This window comes from Anas acuta, chromosome 15 (genome assembly GCF_963932015.1).
Source record: "Anas acuta chromosome 15, bAnaAcu1.1, whole genome shotgun sequence".
Lineage (NCBI taxonomy): Eukaryota > Metazoa > Chordata > Aves > Anseriformes > Anatidae > Anas > Anas acuta.
The window spans coordinates 14,827,779-14,846,637 of NC_088993.1; the positions used below are offsets into that span (position 1 = coordinate 14,827,779).

The 18,859-nt window shown below is 48.6% G+C and overlaps 1 protein-coding gene across 2 annotated transcripts in view; it reads right to left on the reverse strand.

Moving 5' to 3' along the window:
- The window catches only part of RNF216 (ring finger protein 216), a 73,432-nt gene that overhangs the window by 35,120 nt on the left and 19,453 nt on the right, over nt 1-18,859 (reverse strand). For both annotated transcript variants that reach the window (XM_068699584.1, XM_068699585.1), the window contains exons 7-13: nt 18,386-18,550; nt 17,258-17,372; nt 16,832-16,971; nt 15,767-15,817; nt 14,578-14,715; nt 13,391-13,539; nt 12,863-12,941 (exon numbers count right to left, since the gene is read on the reverse strand). In XM_068699584.1, coding sequence (XP_068555685.1) covers nt 12,863-12,941; nt 13,391-13,539; nt 14,578-14,715; nt 15,767-15,817; nt 16,832-16,971; nt 17,258-17,372; nt 18,386-18,550 — 837 coding nt within the window. The remainder of the gene's footprint in view (nt 1-12,862; nt 12,942-13,390; nt 13,540-14,577; nt 14,716-15,766; nt 15,818-16,831; nt 16,972-17,257; nt 17,373-18,385; nt 18,551-18,859) is intronic.

The window sequence follows — 18,859 nt, forward strand, 5'->3', positions numbered from 1 at the left end:
TTTTCATTGTCTAGAAAAATGCTGCTCTTTACTTTTTTACAAGATTTGTTTGTTTTTAAGAGCCATATGATCCCTGAGCGGTGCCAAGTGCGCTTTGCTTCCGGCCCCTCGACGCTTTCTTGCGTGCCTTGGGAGTTCCTAGCAACCTCGCAGCCGATCCCATCTTACCAGCAGGACGATTTGTTTAAAAGGAGCTCTCAGCCACCCTCCTTCCACTTCCCAACAGGATGGGCAGCGGTAATTACAGGGACCCTCCAATGCATGGAACAAGCCGCCGAAGCAGCACCCTCCCAGCACTCGGGGGGAAAGCTTTCCTCAAGCCCTCCACTCCCAGCCTCTCCTTGGCCCTTTTAAAGTCAAGCACTGACACTAAAAGCACCCGGAGAGGCAGGCAGCCTCCGAGCAGCTAATGGCTAGTTACAGAAACATCGCTGGCTGCGGGATCCGGCGGCAGCTCTGCCTGCTCGGGGTTTTTGGCACTGATTTATGACAAGTGCGCTCGCGCTTCCATTAGCCGCAGCTCTCTCGGTTGACCCCTCTGCTTGGAGAGGCAGGCTCGGCATTAAACTCCCATCAGCTCGCCGTGCCGCTGACCTCATCCCCAAAACGCGCGGCGATGTTTTACATCAGCCCGGGGCCGGCGCATTCCATTAATGCTCCCCTGGCTCGGGGAAAAAACAGCTGCTCTGGTTACGCTGGTAGCAGCGCCGAGAGCACTTAAGCATCACCTCTGCTCCCCGAGCCCGCAGCAGGAGGAGCGGCCGCGCACAAGCCAAGCCCTGGCCTTCCTAGCCCTCGGCACGCCGAGCTGGCCCCGAGTTATTTGGGAGGGCAGGGGTCGCTTAAAGCATCGGGGCGGAGGAGAGGAGTTAGGAGGTAGCGGGGAAGGTGGTTTGATTAAGGCCAGGAGAAGGGCGAGCTCGAGCAAGGATTTGCGCCGACTCCGGCTGAAGATGCACAGGCTGAGTGGGGGATGAAGGGAGGAGGGATTAAAGCACAGCAGAAAGGAATTCAGGATTTTAACTCCAGCTGCTTTATGGATTCACGTGTTTAGGTAGAGATTCGATGGACACGGCTGATTGAGGCATGTTGGAGCTCCCACTTCGAGGGTGCCTCTCTGTGCCGCCTCCCCAAATGCATCCCAGCAGAGTTTTGGGTACCAAAGCGACCCACTGCCTGCCTCTGATGCTGGGGCACCTTCCCCCAGCAAGGGAGAGCCCCGATCCCTTCTGAGCACAAAGCACAGCTCGTCCAAAACGACCCTCCAGCCCCAAAACATGCCCCAACCACCAACTTACCCAGCACAGCCCCCCAGCAGCCCCCCACTTCTCACCGGGAAGGCCTGACAGCTCCCAAACACCTCCTCACGTACCTATCAACACCACGTGCCGGCCACTTATGATAAGTCTCCACCAGACCAAGCGGGTGCTGCTACATTTTCCCACAGATTTTGGACAGCTTCGAGCTCCGGAAGGACTCAAAGCTGTGCAAAACCCAAAAACGCTCGCTGCTCCCATTGGTGTGGCTCTGCAGGGCTCGGACCGTGAGCTCGCACAGCACTTAGCACACAAGGACCACAAAACCTCTCACCGAGGTCTTAGGCACTAAAACCACTCTTCAAAAGCTCCTGCAAACTACCATGAAGTCCACTGCAAAACAACCTTCCTCCCCCAGTTTTATTTTAAAACCCTGCAGTGCTTTAAAAACGTCTTTTTTTTTTTTAAAAGACTGCTAAGGAAGGCTGGTTTGATTCGGGTTCTGGCTTCGCAGTTCAGTCAACTTAACCCCACTGATGCTGAACGTGATGGCAGGTATCAGGGTGGGAAGAGAAAAAAAAAATCCTTGCTCTCAATCGTCTCTAATATCTTAGGGACAAGTGACACAATTTGCAGGAACACCCCACTTTCCACCTCCTTCCCAGTGCCCAAGGTGGCGGCAGCTCTCAGATCAGCCAATTCCACCACGAAGCTAAAACACTGATGGAAGAAGGGGATTTTTATCAAATCCTCTTTCAATGAATGAGTAAAAATTAGTAGATGAGGAAGAGGCTGGCACCGGGTGAGATTGCTCCTTTCCAGCTCCTTAATTCACATGTTATGGGACGACCATAGCTGGGAATTTCAATCTCTGGAGCAATTAAAGAAAATTAAATTCAGGGAATGAGGCCACATGCACTCAAAGCTTCATTAACCCTGTCACCTTTTAATTAAATACGTGCAGATGAAAATTTTGGGTAGAGAAAGCATTTGCTTTACTGACAATGCTCGATTTTTATGGCAAGTCAGTACTTACCTTTTAAAAAGAATACTGGGGTCGTAAACTTTAGACCTCTTCAGCTCCACAATGGCTTTATTAAAAACGTGGTTGAAATCAGTGCCCCTCATCAGCTTGTACTTGAAGGGAGTGCCTCTCCTCCCTAAATACCCAAAGCTGCACTGGCAAAGCTCTGCTTTGGGCTTCCTTCAAGGTAGCTCCACCAACAGCACAGATAAAATACGAGCCAGGATTTAAAAGCCCTACACGTACGATCGTCAGTTAGGAAAATAAAGTTGGCCAGCCACATCAGGACAGAGTTTTGAGCCCACCGAGCACAGATTAGAGTAGGCAGTCTCTCTTTTAAGTACTGCTCATCCTTACAAAAGGCTCAGGCAGGCGCTGAAGGCCTGGAGGATAATTTTTGTTGCAGGGACTGCACAAGTTGCTTCGATGCCTCCTGTATTCTTCCAAAAGCAGCAGCACCCAACCCACACTCACAGCCAGAGCAGGCTGCTGTGTGCTGGATGCTGCAAGGATGTAGGAAAAGCTGCTTCACTGCTACCAGCAGCACAGGGAAGGAAGAAATGCACAGCCCCTTCCCTCCTCTCCAAGAGGCTGGTAAGGAGTTTGCCACCTTGAGTTAGCCACGGCCCCCAGGGACAAGCTCTCAGCAGCAGCTCGCTCGTATGGGCTTGGCAAGCAGCCTTACACAAGCCCCCATCCTGCAAGGGGAATGTGATGGTTCTGGGAAAGATTAGACTTTTTTTTTTTTTTTAAAAAGGATCTTTTGGGGGAGAGGGACTTCATTCTTCTGCCAGCATGCACAAAATGTTGTATTTGTGTTTTATTACTGACATATATTTAGCTGTTTTAACTACTTCAAAGAAGTGAGCAATGAAAGCATTAATTTAAAGAGATTGCTTCCTTTATGCTGTCATTTACCCTCCGAGACAACCCGTTTGCCAGTAAGTGGCACTCCCCTTTTCACTCTCGCCCCTCGCTCAAGGAGCAAGCTATCACGACGGCACAACTGCTGGCAGCAATGCCTCCCGGGGACGCCAGGTTCCTACGTGGATGCTGTGCCCAAGGGAGGGACACAGCCCAGCTCCACTGTTTACAACAGCTCAGTATTTGGGGGTTAATGGCTGCATCCCCCAAATAACGTTCTCATTCTGGTTTCACAGCAGCCATATTCTCTTATAGAGCACGAGAGCTGTTTGCTGCTGCAGGATGCCCTTGGTGCTGCCAAGGACAACCTGAATGCAGCGAGTGTGACAGGCAGGCTCCTGCTGAATGCAAACACAAACACAGCCACCGACGCTTCCTCCCCCTCTGACACCGACAGGAGAAGGGGCTCCACACCACACATGTGAATTTTATGATGCTCAAAGCACAATCACAACACATTTTACTCACTCCATCCCTCAGCTCCTGGAAGTTACAGGTCCGTTTACACTCGTGTGTGTGCAAGCTGGTCACTGGCATGCAGCAAGGGAGCAAGGTCACACGTTTCCAACTCAAACCTGCTCATCGAAGAGTTCTGCTCCGCAGTTCTGACACTGTCGTATTGTGACGACAACGTTTCCTGACCCAGTTTCTATCTCGCTCCTCTGCTACAAGTAGTAATTAGTAATGTCAGTGTTCTGGCTGGATTGCGAGAGCCCCATTAATAATGCAGGAGTAGTAACAGAGAGAGAGCAGAAGAAAAGAGGCTTGAAGGTTAAAAGCAGGACGGGAATGCATTTTGGGGGGCACTGGGAGGGGAGGGAGGAGGAAGAGAAGAAGTGCTGGCCTACTGAGATTATCAACTGTGTTCTTCAAAACACAGCGTGCCTTTCAGGTGGAAATGGTGGGTGAGTCAGTCCTGCCTAATTAGCAGATGATATGCAAATGCCGAATGACACACAGAGGAGATTTTTACTAAAAAAGAAGAAAACTTGTTTCACCTTCCCTTTCCCCTGTAAAGTTGCTGCCTCACCACTTTACGCCCGTGTTTCTCCATTACTAATGTCTCAGAGGTCAATGCTACCAACACTTGACGCACGCTGAAGGTTCATCTCTCCAGGGGATCTTCTGCAGGGACCAGCCCGTGCCTGCCCATCCGCTGCCAAACATTTAAGGCTGATTATAGCAATACTCATGGTGTACCTTAACCTGTGCCTCTGCTGAAGCTGTTTATTACGTGTACTCTGGACCTACAACAGGGGCTGGATTGCAGTAGGCAGCCCAGCATCTCCTTGTGCTTTCAAGGCCAGGGAATCTTCTCCAACACAGGTGGCAACTCCCTCAACAGCAGCAGCTTCACCATCTGTAAGGCACACGAGCCTCCCAGTATCACCAAACAAAGCTACATCCTTGACTGGATCACCTGGAAGCTGTCCTCACCCCCAAATACAGCAGAGAAATCAAAGAAAGGAGACTCCAGCTTTGGTGTTGATGCCTCAGCTGTTGCTGATCTAAAGCTCTCCCTGACCACGGAAGGACAACCTGCCTCCTGCATGCCAGGCAGGCAGCTCGTTTGGGCTGACCGTGGTTCGATGCAGAGCAGCATTCCTTTTCCAAAGGGCCCTGCAACTTGTAGTTTTCACGACGCAGCAGCTAACTCGTAAAGGCCAGGCAGCACAGCAGACCCATCGCGCTCCTTCTCCCCCAGTGGTTGGCATTTTCAGGGTCCTAAACGGTGCCAGGCCTCTCGTTAGTGGTACTGAGACAAAACACGTGCTCCTTCCATTAGCTAAGGCTGGGTTTGCACCGTTGTCATCTCCCCCTGACAGCACGTATTGCAAATACATCAACTTATCAGTTATTATTTAACTATTTTATATTCAGCACATACAGCTCCCTCTGTAAGAGAACTAATCCAAAGTCCTCCAGCATTAACAGCTCAAACGACTTCTCAGAAGGGATAAAAGGCCAGTTAGGGTTATTGAAAGCTCATGAAAGGGTGGCAAAGAAGGAAAAGGCTGGAAGGATCACCTTCAGCATTGCATGGCTTTTTGAAAGACACCATTCAAGTATCGCTTCCTCTGCACGGAGGAAGTGAGAAGAGCAGGAGGTTCTCCAACACAAACAGCTTCCCCTCCACGACAATGATAGAAAAGGACGAGTGTTTTCTTTAAAAAGAAAAAAAAAAAAAAAGGAAAGCAGGCCAGCCCCAAGCACACTGTGACCAAATTAGGCAACGAACTCAACTGACAGCCTCCAAAATGGACATCGGCTGCGGCAGCCTTGTGTTAGCCCAGGAAGTCTGGTGACTGTGTCATCTGCTGCAATCTGTTTATGTGCAAACAGAAAGGAGAAGCAAAAACACCTCCCTGCGCTGCATACCCCAGGTTGAGCCACCCCGGTGGTGCTCTGGCCCAAAGGAAGAGGCAGTCATCAGCTGCCCTGCCACAAAACTATCCGAAACCTTCGCCGCTGACTCATGGCCTCCAAAGATAACTCTGGAAGCAGCCAGGTACACAATGAGGTGTGTTGCAGAAGCAGCCTTTTTTTTTTTATTATTTTTTTTTTGCTGCTGTTGGGTTTTTAGTTTTCAGTTTTAAGTGGTTTAGCTGCGGCAGATGAAGCTGAGGTTAGAGATCAGTGATTACTATGAGAGGAATGTGAGGGGGAGGAAAGAGAGAGGGAAGATGTAGCTTCTTGAATAAGGTCAGAACAATGTTTTTCAATTGGCTTGGGAACAGCCTTTTTCCATCCTCTCCAAGCTCCATTTCCACCGCAGCAGCAAAACCTTAACCCTGCTCAGATGCCCTGCGAATACAAGTAGCACTTGGCAGAGTTTTAACCCTAAATTCACCCCTACTTCTGTATCGAGTCCTGCGGAGGGTACCCGGGCTGAGCTCCCACCTCCATCCCATGGAGCTCAGCACCACCGTTACCTGTTGTGGGGACAGGCCCGAGCAGCAGAGGCAGAGTTACTTCACTGCCCAAAAATCAACCCGAGCAATCTGAGCGCCCTGGTCCATGCAGAGGTTTTAGGTTTTCTCCCTGGTGTTAGAGCGATCGTGTTAAGCTGCTCCCTCTCTTGTTTCCCACATGAAATGGACTAACACCACTGCTCCCTTCCTCTTTCAAGTAAACCTAGGAGGAAAAGGCAAGGTTTGGAGCAAATCTCAGACTGCAGCAGGGCCTCTGCTCTACCCAGAGCAACGACAGCCTGCAGGGTGCCACCCTCAAGGCACCGCCTGCCCTGCGTGCTCTTACCTGACTCCCCTTGGAGACCATGAACTGACCTCCAAGGACACTGCCACCTTGCCCGCGCTGACCATCACAGCCCTCACAGCTCTTTTTCACCTAAATTTTGGCAGGTTGGGCCCTTGGAGAGAGGGCGAGAAGACTGCTGGGTGCTGGGCACACAGCTGAGGCCCAAGTTTTCGTCCTGCACAAAGTGCCCAGCTTCTTACCTCCAAACCTTTCCTTGGCAAAGGATGGAGCTGCAAAGGGAGGGCAGCTCACGGACCTGGCAGAGAGGTCGGTGACCAGGAGAAGAATTGCCTTTTCACCGAGTGGATATTGCTATATAAGGCAGAAGCCAAGGACAGGAGCAAGCTTTGTTGCTTGAAATTGCACTGACTTACACGGTCTATTTTTAAAGAGACTAGTTTGACTTCTTGCTTTCAGCAACTTTTTTTCTTCTCCTTTCAGAGACAGATACCCCATTTAAGCTGACCTCTTTCCTCAGGTCCATTTCCAAGCTGGGCTTCACCCTCTCCTCCTCCGTCAGCCTCATTTATCAAACCAAGCGTTTCCACGGAAAGCATAAACGGGCTTGACCTTGTGCTGCAGCACCTGAGCTCCCACTGATGGAGCCTCTCCAGCCCCCCACAGCCAAGAAGCCAGCCTGCTGCTACCCTCCTTCCAGGTGAGGAATTGTCCTGACACCTCCAGCCCATTCCTGCGGGTCCCCAGGAGGGATGGCAGGTGTACACACAAGGCAAGGAGCGATTTCAGGCTGATTATTATGGCATTCAGGAGCACGCCACCGATGGCATCAGTCAATTTTTGTAGCTGCTCCTGGCCCAGACCAAGCACGCACCAAAAAGCAAGCTGTGGGAGCTGCCCTGGGTGGCAATGGGGACAATTCACTCCTGGTCACTGCTTCTCCTTGGGGCTCCCTTTTGGCCAAGGAGCAAGCTGCCAGCACAGCAAGCAGGCACGCACCGTGCACCTGGGGAGCGAGGAGAGCCCCTGACACATGGCTTTCCCCTATTTTCCCTGACAGCTCCCCTAAAAGGTAAGTGAACCACCCAGCACAAGGCCCGGGATGAGGCGATCTCCTGACTCTCAGCACTCCCCAAGCAACTTTGACCCCACACGCCCCATGGGGACGAGCACGTGGGGTAGCACGCGCCCGCTCTTCCTGCTCGGGACTGTACTTTTAAGGCTTTGCAGCAGCGGGAGCAGCCCTCCTGTTATCTGTCTTCCTTTAGGACTTGGCAAGAAAATGCCAAACGGGGCGTTATCTGCCTCTTACGATCACCTCCACCCCACCTTCGGCCTCGGTCCCTCCCCTCCAGCCCATCCCTTTGGGAAGAGGCAGGGAAATGAGCAGTGCTCCTGCCGCAGCGCTGCGGGCGATAGCATCGCCGCTCGCCCTGCTCGCCGGCTGCGGCGCTGAGCCCCGCCGCTGCAGACGAGTTTCAGTGGCCTTTTATGGAAGAAAAATGAATCGCCTGCCCAGCCACGAGCGCCTCAGCGCCGAGATGACAGACGGAAACTTGCCATTTGTTGTGGTTTTGGCAGTACGAGAAGAGGGGAGTGCGTTCCCATGCGCGGCGCTTGTTTAAAAAGGGCGCAGCGAAGGCACCGAGCTGGGGGAGAAAGCTCGCAGCTCTGGAGCTGCAGATTTCTTCCTGCAGAGCTGAGGAGGAAGGTGGCAGGGACCTGAAAATACAGCTTAGACCCTTCTGCTGGGCAAGATAAGGGGGTGACGGGCTTCCAAGCAAAACCATACACAGGCACCAGTGCTCCCTTCCCAAGCCCCAGCAGTAAGACAAGTAGCAGCACCACATCTCTCTTCCCTCCTCATCCCAGCAAATTCTGCTAAACCACACTCGCACAGACACAGGAGGATGGGAACTTAAACACAGGAGCTGGGCCTCGAGGTCACTGCCAACAGAAAGAAAGGACGAGGGTTTGCCATAAGCAAATGCCCCTGCCAGCTCTGCTCTCTAAAGCTGTGGGGCTAAGTCACAAGTAACAATGAAACCCAAATAACCAGGCTCAAGGCAAAGCACACAGAGAACAGCGATAAGAACGTCTGAACAGAGAACGAGACAGGACCACGGGACCTTCAAAATGTTTGCGCTGCTGTCAGGAAGCTGAACGAGACAGCAGACTTCAGCAGCTGGGAAAACATGTTGCAAAACGAGGAGAATTAAGTAATTCTCCATATGCACATCCTACATTTTGGACAAGCTCAGTTTCTCCAACCAGAGGGATTTTATTTTTTTTTTTTTCCATGTTGCACACGCACCCAGTGACAAATCGTGATAGTGCCTGAGCCTAAAACCACAGCGTGTTTGGAGCTGGGCAGGGCAGCCCCGGGCAGCAAGAGCCCAGCCTCTAGCACACAAGTAATCGCGCTGCGGTATGTGCTGGATGACATCCCTGGAAGGATATGTCACCCCCAGCACATCCCCAGCTGCCGGGGACTCGATTACACAAACATTTCCCTTGCACCCTATAAAACACTCCGAACTGGCTCAGAGGTGGCTGGGGCTGCCTCCTTATCTCCTCCCCTGAGCGAGGCAGAGCTGCGCGCCCCGGTCCCGCACCAGGTTTGGAGATCGCAGGCCCTGCAGCACGCCCCAAAAGCTGCTCCTGCAGCTTTCCATCTGCAGTTTTTTCTGCCACGATTTCGTGTTTCAGCCAGGAAGGCCACGCTGGCATCAAAGCTGTTGCAAACCACGCACCGTGGCTTATTAGCACAGGCTGTGGATGCAGTGTTAGCACCCCGCTAGGAAAAGCCGTGTTCAGGCATCGCTCGCTAGGCAGAGCTCTGTACAAGCTCCAACCTGTCTTGCTTCCAACAGAAAATGAAGGGGAAAAGCAGCTGGGTGCATCTGTTCCTAGCAAGCACCTTGAAATCAATCCTGCAGGGTATTAGCAGCTTCGGAACAAGTCCCCTCTACCACCATGCCTTAGTCCTGCAAATGAGAAGCACACACGAGGACTGCTGCAGCCAGAGCCCATCCTGAAGACAAAGAGGCAAGGCATGGAGTTTATTCACCTGACACAGGCTCATCAGCTCCTTTTTCCAGCACAGTTCAGACACCCAGCAGGCAAACTCATTCCCTAAACCCAGCCTCGTCAGCAGATGCACCAAGGAGCCCTGAGAACAGGGGTGGCAGCTGCCCGGTCCGAGGGCGATGCAATTTAGCACCACGCAGCCCCACGTAACCACTCCTTCACATCCCGCCTGCACTGAAGCAGCCAACTCAAAGGAACAGAAATCCTAAGGCATAAAAAGGAGTTTTAAGGAAAAGAGCTGGAAATGCAAGTCCCTGCAACCTGGCTGCAGGTTCCTGCCGGGGAATGAAGCGACTGGTGTGGGTTTGGAGCTCTCCTCGCCCGGAGGGACGGCGCTGCTCCATGCATGCAGGATTTCCATGGCAACAGCAGCTTTCACCTCCCCATCTCCTGGCTGGCTGAAAGCCCTGCAGTGCTTTGTGCTGAGACTGCAAAGAGGGGAGGCTGGCACCCCCCCAGCCGCATCGCCCAGCCTGGGAACAAAAGGCTTCCCCCAACAATATGGGATGTTGGGAGGAGGGAGGCAGAGCAGAAAGAAAGGACTTCCTTTGCTGTGCTTCCCCCAGCATGCAAAAAGTGCAAGCTCAGTGCTTAAAAATCCAAGGAGCAACATGTGTCTGCTGTAGTGCTCCCAGAATCGCTCTGTGGGAACGCGGGGAGGAGAAACACGCCCCAGGAGGGATGAGAAATTCACCTCGCACCGGGCAAGACGGAGGCTGACCGAGCTGGGCAGCAAACCTGCCTGCTGCTGGCAGCCTGGCTGAGTGCCTGCAGGCCTCCTGGGAACATGCTGTGAGCAGCTCGGTGCAGAGCAAAGCCTCGAAGCTCCTACAGGTCTCCAACAGGTCTCATGGCAGGCTGCTGAGTGAAAGCTGACTCCATCCCACATCAGCTCAGACTGCAAATACCCAGGGGAACGCATTCAGCGGGTAGCTGGAGCAATTCTTCCTGACTAATTAAGCTCTTCCTCCACCCTGCAGTTGGTGATGTTAAGATTCAAGCCCTGGTCACCACACTGGAGCCACGCCGGGTGCATTCGGTCGGTCACAGGCAGCCTCTGGAGCTCTGCCCATTGCTGGGGTTACAGCCAGCCACGCTCTGGTCCCTGCAAGGTGCAAAGGACTGGACCTACAGCAGACCATAGGTGAGATGCATAGGTAGTAACCTGGGTACGTCTAGAGATGATCTACTGAGCCCAACACACATCTACAGCCAAAAAATGAAGGCTTCCAACTGGTTTCCACCACTTATTTTACAGTATGGCCATATCAGATCCAAATATGAATCAACCTCTCTGTAAGATTTGAAGGAAATGCAGAGTATGAACATGAACCCTGTAAGCAAGACAAAGGAGCCAGGTGACGGAGCACAGGAACGCAGGACCACCATCTGCTGCTCCTCTCTCCACCCCTTAGGAGCCTCGAGGTTTCAAGACCGGCACATTTTGACCTTTCGCTTTCTATACTTCCCCTCGCTTTAGGTTCAGCTGTGCAAGCACAGTCCTTCCAACCAGAGAGGGACTCCTTCCAGGATCAGTCATCACTACCACAGCCTGCCAGAGGCACTGCTAGCAAAGCCAACGCATCCTCTCCAACCTCTGTAGTGCTCCCATTGAGGAAAGGCTAATCCAGTCCTTTCCTCCCTCAGGGCAACAGTTTCCTGAAAGCAAGAGCATTAACTGAAATTCTTCGTTCTGGGAAGAGACAAGATAGCAGGGAATAAGAAGCACTGCAGGGGCAGCCATGAGACACCACCACATCCTGCTATCCCAATTCTTCATCCTCGCTTTCGAATCCTCAACTCGTTCAGACTTCTAAGAAGAGCACTGAGCTACTCAGCAGATTTTCAGCTAATGAATCAACACAAGCTGTCCAGGAAACCAGAAATCCAGCCCACTGGAATGCTGCAACCCCAGGGAAGGGGGAACAGACAGCACGCTAGGAAGGAAATGAAACAGCAAACCAGAAGGAAAGGAACACATCAGCACTGACCTCTCTTATCAGTTACTGTACCACATTACACGATTTAGGAAAAAGCCTTCCATTCTTTTTGCATACTGAAACATTCATGTTTTTCCGAGCCTGAGTTTTGTTCGGTGGTGCTGACATATGTGCATTTCAAAAACAGCTTGGGTTTTGCACAAACAGATTAAGAAAAAAAAATGATTTAACACATGAATCAACAGTGCCACCTAGTGACTAGCAGAGCTCCTTGCTCCTTAAGTCCAGATGACTACAATTGGATTTCTTTCCCAAATGCTAGAGAGGGATGTTAGCAAAACATTATCTGGATATCCGAGACCTAAAATGGAATTGTGTGTCTTTAAGCAGCTCCCCCCCGTTTGGTAATTTTTCACTAAGAAATGGAAAGTTCACTGCTGGCAACTTCACTTTCTGCACACAAAAGAACTGGACTGCCTGTTCCTTTCCTCAATAAGGCCAATAGTGGAATCACTGATGAGAAGAACCCAAAGCTACAGCAGCTACAAGCATATGGTTAATGCACTCGAGAGGAATTTCTGTGATGAGCAGAAATCTCTGCTGGTGGATGGGCAGCTCTCAATATTGCAGGAGAATTCATCGCTGTGGCTACAGTTACGCAAGATGCCTCCTAGCTCCAGCTCTTAATGCTGATACTGTGTTGGCCTCAGCTCGCTGGCACCAGATGTGAGCAAGGCTCTGCATATATTAAGGAAACTGAGAAAACACATTTCTACATTTCTGTTTTCCCCCAGAACAGAATGTGCAGAAGTAGCAGCAGCAGCGAGTTTCCCCCACTCTGTACCCCCACTCGACCTGGTGATTGTTCTGTTATGACTAATAGCAGCTTTTGATAGAAGCACAAAAAAAATCTGCCCTTTCAATGGACGCATTCAACTAAGTTTTTGTCCCTTCCAACCCCTTCCAACCAAAATCATATTCAAATGATGGCATAAAACAAAAATGTAAGATGCTAAGGACAGTACACAGGGTTGTTTCAGGTCATTCACCAGAATTTTCATTATTTCATTATACAAAGGACTACAATTGGACTTTACGCTCATTCCCTGTTCACCTAAAAAGTTCTGTATATGCATGACAGCTCCCTAAGGCTTTTTTAGACGCTTTTTAGTATCTTCCAAGTCTGCTACATGAAAGGGATACTGTTGTCTGCATCAACAGTGCCCTGAAATACAAGTCACCAGCTACACAGTTTTATAGAACATCAACAGATCCAGCAAAATACCTTTATCACTGTCCCATGCAGTCGCTTTAGATCCTCATTCATCTGGTACTAAGGAAGCACGAGCTGTGTTCCAGCCCTGCTGCCTACCACTCTAGAAGAGACCAAGGGGCAAGTGCCACCCCATTACCTTTCTGCAGCGGGGATTAGGACAGCTGAACCGCTTCACGTCGTTGTCCAGTAGAGCTGGGAAGTTACAGAACGGACACCTGCAGCCCAAAAGAAGGTGCTGTTCATGCATAATGCCAAACAAATCTCCACTGAAAGTGGATTTAGTCAAACAGCTATGTGGTTGTTAAGAAAGATGCCAACCGAACGTCTGCCGCCAGGATGTGCTGACTGCTGTCTTTTTGCTCATTTTTCTTCGATCACTTCCCTGTTTGCAATCAAAATATTATACGCTCAGCACTACTTTAGACCATGTAATTTAGAGGATCAGCACAGAGCTAGCAAGCAAGTCTTGGGGGAGACGGCTCTATTGAATTTTAATCCGCTCCTAGTCAAAGGCAGACCAAGCTGAATAAAAACAGTCTGAAGCCTGAAACGGTAAGGCAGCTCTTTAAAAGCTACCTACCCCACGTCTGGTCCATGTTTAGGGTTTGGGGGGTCAATTTTGCACAACAGTAAGCACAGCCTGTGTCTTGCACTGGGCACTTACCTGACAAGCTCATCTGCACAGGCAGCAGCCACCTCCTCCTCTGCTTTCCTCTCGTAGTATTTGCAGAGGATGTTCTCTGGAAGCACCTTCTCCAGCTCGCTGGTGGGGAATGAACACATGCAACTGCCCTCCATGCAGCTGAGCTCTGACTGCGGTTGGAAGAAGAGAGCTCAGTTTCAGTCTGATGGTAGTGACAGAACAGGAGTTAGTACCTAGAACATTTGCAAGTAAACCAGAGCAGAGCCTTGCTTAGAGATAAGAGCATAAATCAATAGATAATGGCCAGAAAACGGGCTTACTATGGTAAGAATGTGGCTAATTAAGAGCACTGGACATGAAGATGCTTGTTGATAGCTGGGATCACAGTCCACAAGCTCCAGACCTGCTGTGACTGCACAGTAGCCTGTTATTTCTGTGTGGTCTCCACTGAGAACCAGCACTCTGAACAGCACGTTACATTCCTGTCAATACAGTCATATAAAAGCTGTCTGGTTTATCTTCACATGAAATATAGATGCCGGAGTACAAAAGCATCCTACAGTTTGATTATCATATCCGAGGCAAAGGAGCACGCACACCTCAGAGCAGTCAATAATTCATTTGTAGCTCAGCTAAGTACCAGGATGCTGTTAACTGCTGCTCCTTTGCCATTAGGACCACCCCCGGTAATTGTGTCCTAGGAACAGCAGCACCTCTAAATGGGATTAGGGTTACTAGTACCATTGAGAAACCAACCCCAAAATTGGGTTGGGATCGCAAGGAACTCATGAAGGACAAACATTCTTTAGCTATGAAGAGACTGGCTGAGTCAGAGATGAGAACACATTCTCTGTGCAGACTTATCACTGGTTTATTAAGCATTAAATCAAAACCAGATGAGTCTAAGTTATTATGAACACTGTAAAAAGTTTTTCCTAATAATCCATTAAAAATTGCTAAGTATGGAGCAGAGAAGACTGAGGTCAGCAAAACGAGGAACCTACTCAACAAAAAATCCATTGTGAAGTCGTCGGCTGTTCACTCGGTGAGACTGACTTGTTGGATTTGGATTTCAAGACAATTCCATTCAAATACTTCTTGGGAAGTGCAGTTACATCTGGTTTAAGCAACAAAACTATGCAAACAGCAACGTGATCTCCCAACAGCAATTCATCCATTTTCCCCTCATCCAATTGGGAAATTCTTACCTTCCCAGAGCCAAAGACTGCCTCCTGAGCATATTTAATTAGGCACTCCTTGCAGAATAAGTGACCATCTGCACACTGAGTGAGCTCTTCAAATGCAAACTCCCCGTAACAGCAGCGGCACTCTATCATCTGCCCATCCTGCAGCCATAAACAGAGGTGTTAGCTACAGCAAAAAATAAATAAATACAAATCAATACCGAGAGCAACATACCAACACACACTGCTGCAAATAAAACGCAGCGACGCGGGCACGTATAACGGCAAGCCATAAACAGTGCCAGCATTAATTATAAAAAAAAATAGCCACAGATGTACATCATTCCAGCAGATATCCTACTCAGTGGTCAAAACCCACTAAGCAAAACCAGGAACTCAGCTTTAAGTAACTTAATATCTACATATCCTGCTTAACAGATTCCAAAACACTGGAGAGCTTGGTATTTAGATAATTCTTAGCTTGCAGGCATAGAAGCATCTTGGGCTGGGGAAGCTGCAGAGCACATGCCATTCACGTGGGAAAAACCAAGCTTCAAATCTGTTGCCCTCTAAAGGAAAATTTACCCAGCTGCTGACAGAGACCCTGTCTTTGCCCCTTCACTGCAGGGGTGGAGAAGCTTGCCACCGTTAAGAATAAGCATGCCCACTTCTTCAAGGGTCCGGCATCTTCTCCAAAGTTTGAAGAGAAACAGCCATCAGAAAGAAAAATGTAATCCACAGCTGCTGAACTGATCTTTACATTTTCTCATCATTTAAAGGGAAAGACCTGTTTTTTGGTTTTTGTTTTTTTTTTTTGAAGAGTCCTTTCTGCAAACAAGAAAGGCCTTTTCCACTGGCAGAGCTCCAAGAATAACAGATCTGTTTTAAACAGCCATAACGGTGGCAGCAAGAGCAAACCTGGTGCTATTCTATTGCAATGTTTGTTGTGGCCAGTAAAGACACAAGCTGACTGAATTCCTACAGATCGTTACATGCATCAATACTGTCTTGCTGCACTCAGCTTTTGTCTACCTTTTCTAAAAGCCAGCCAACGCACACTATGCAGGTTTTGCCTGCTCAGCAAAAGCAGCACAGTGCAAATGCAGCCCTTCAGAAAAGTTCCCTTCCAGAAGCCAGGAAAGTCTGAAGTGGTAAGTGCAAAACAGCATCTATGCAGTAGCTGAACTCCAGGGACGATGTTATGGATACTGACCTTCTGATACTGCTCCTCATTCATCTGCAGAGCAAGGAGGAAGTCTGCATGCTGGAAAAGAGACGTGCATCTGTATTTACAGAGTGGATAAACCAATTTTCCAGCCTCTAAACTCTTTTGCATTATCTCACAACTTACAGCCCACCACGTAAGGTGCACTGTCTGCTTTCAACATCACTCAGCCCTATCCTTCCAGTCCTTCAAGCTATTTATGATTCAGCTAAAACAGATGGGAGAAGCCAAAGCAGCAAGAACAACCAAATTCTACATCATGAGGGCCGCTCGTTCAGGTTCCTATGGGCAGAAAAGAGCTTACACAACAGGCACCTCCAGAGAAAGCCCCAAGGAACATTATTTTTACAAGGAGATACCATTCAACCACTGAAGAAATGCTGGTCTTCAAGAAGCTGCTTTAGAAAAGGCCTGTAGGTGCAGAGGAGTGAATTTAGTCATCCCTCAGTCTACGAAGACAACACGCCAGCAGGTGTTGCTGGATTCTGCTTTGAAACACGCAGTCCTCAGCAAGGGACAAGTTGTTCTGGAGAGACCAGACTGCCAGCTTCTGCTAAGCAGAGTGAGTGGACAGACTGTCCCTGGTCTGGTCATTATTAGCCACCAACATGAGCTGCAATTACAAGCCCTAAAGCAGCAGAGAAGCATGCTAACAATTAGAGGAAAGAAGTCATTAATACTAGCTTTTAATACTAGCTTTTATTAATAATAGCTTTTATTACTACGCAGTTAAAAAGAGTCCAGTAAGGTGTTTTATCATGGGCTATAAATTAACATTAGCAGACACATGGAAGGTTTTCAATAACAAAATTGCCAGCTTTAATATAAGTAAATCTGAAACCCTGTGCTTGCCTTTTTTTCTTTCAAAAATAAGTCACCTGGAAAAAGTCATAAACATTAACAGGCAGTAAAGGGACAAAGGTACTAAGTTATTCAACATTTTGTTCAGCATTTGAGTTTCTGTAAGAGGCAAATTTCCATGTTCAGGGCCAAGATCTCTGTAACAGTTGAAGTTGTTTGCACCACAAAACTGAAGCAGCTCCGCCCACTCACCTCTGCCATCTCTTTAACTTTTTGCTCATAGAATTCTTGCTCCAGCAGCACTGGTGGAAGAAGCGAGAGCTTGTCATAGGTTCTCCAGTGTCGTCTCTTGTTCTCCAGGAAGAACATCCGCTTCTCAATTTTCACATCACCTAAAGCACAGTTACAGGCACTATATGAGGCAGGATGAAGCAGCAAGAAAAAAGCTTAAATCCTTCCTCCTCTACACACCACCAGCTGCATAACTTCAAGGCCTCAGACAGAACTGTACCAAGCAGAGATACTAATGAAGCACGTCTCCAAAATAAGATACCAGACAGTGACAAACACAGCTGTTCTGGGACAACATCCCTTTTCAAGGACAGTACTTTCTAGCATAATCTAGTTCTGCTTACAATAACCACACAGACAGCACAACACACACTGCTTGTTATTTACCTTGCTCAAATTTGAAATCTATATATGAATACTGATTCATTTCTTTTCTTCTTTTTCGTTTCCCACTGGTTTCCGGAGACAGCTCCTGCCATTTTTTGATGGCATCTGAAAAGGCCTAAAAAAAAAATATAAAAAATACAACATGCAGACTTAAACCCCTTCTGTTCTTTGGAAGAAAGCAGAAGCACATACTTCACATCAACGCACTGCACAAACACACATAGGACTGATCTAAAACAGGAAAGCCAAGCACCCCATAGAGGCATGAATACCTCTTCCCTTTGTCCACCAATCATTCCATAAAAACAAAATTGTCACCACGCAGAGCTGAATGATGCTCAGCTCAACCCCTCAGCTATTAACTCTAATACAGCTGGTGCCCACTCTGATGCAACAGAGCTGATATTTTTCCTTTTATGTTTTTAAATGAAGCTTCTTTTTGGAAGGCCTAGAGCTAGAATCTGATTTTGTTCAGTTCTATCAAACGAAGAGGCACGGTATTTTTGATTTAGATTTTAGAACTGTGGAACAGTGGAGGGAGAAGCCCAAGCAAGAAAAGCGTATCAGAAGAGTAGCTCCAAGTCAAAAGCTTGAAACCACATTCATATTTAGTTTGTTGATGCTTAAGAACAAGTTTCTTTGCAGCTCCATTACAGTGAAACTTTTATGAGCAATATATGATTCATTTCACACATATAATTAAACAGGACAGTGAGACTTGGGTTTCTCTTTAATTACATGCAGTCAGTTAAAAACTAATGGCAGCAGTTAAATGTTTTAAGACTTAGTTAAATGTCTTGGCTTTATTGGCAATTATACCCCCACTTCAGCAAAGTACAGGAACACTTCTGAGTTCAACGCATCACCTATCATCAAGTAGCCAGTGCTTCCTCAATTCTCCTGTTACAGAAGAGTAAGAACTTCCTGCAGCATTCCATCTGGCCAATAAATTTTGCAAGTCTCTACTAAATGAACAAACACTTCTTGAAAGGAAAGGAAGATCCTAAGAACACAGCACATCTACACGCACACACAGGCAGATGGCACAGTACAGCAGAAGACTTCACACTGCTCTCCACAGATATGGGAGGTAGCCCTAGGAAAGAAAGGGGATTTGAAGAGGAGAACCTTTCGTGTGATTGCATAGTGTCCCTTGAGTTCATGTAGTGCCCACTTAATGTCTTGGCTGCTCAGCATTTTGAAGTCCGCCATAAGGAGGTCAGCTGCCTGAATAAAGCACCGCTGATCAAGTGGAGCAAGCTTGGAAAAGTCGAAGTAGTCCACTTTAGGCACCTAAGAAGAAAATGCAAAAGAGAAGGTAGTCCACATGCAGCCATCTCAACATACTCAAAGCAGTTCAAATGAAAAAAAAAAGAGAATGGGCTTTAAAATAAGTTAATAAAATCAAGTAACTGTATGCAGACTTGCAGTTAAGAGACTAAAAATCAACGCCTAAAGGTCACCCAAGATAGACCTGAGGGCCAACTCTACTTCATGCGACAGAATGACCAAGGAATTCTTACACCAGTTACCACAACGAACACTGCAGACAGCAGGTGGCTGATGGGCAGGCAAGCCAGGGGGTCTCACTGAAGGCAGAAG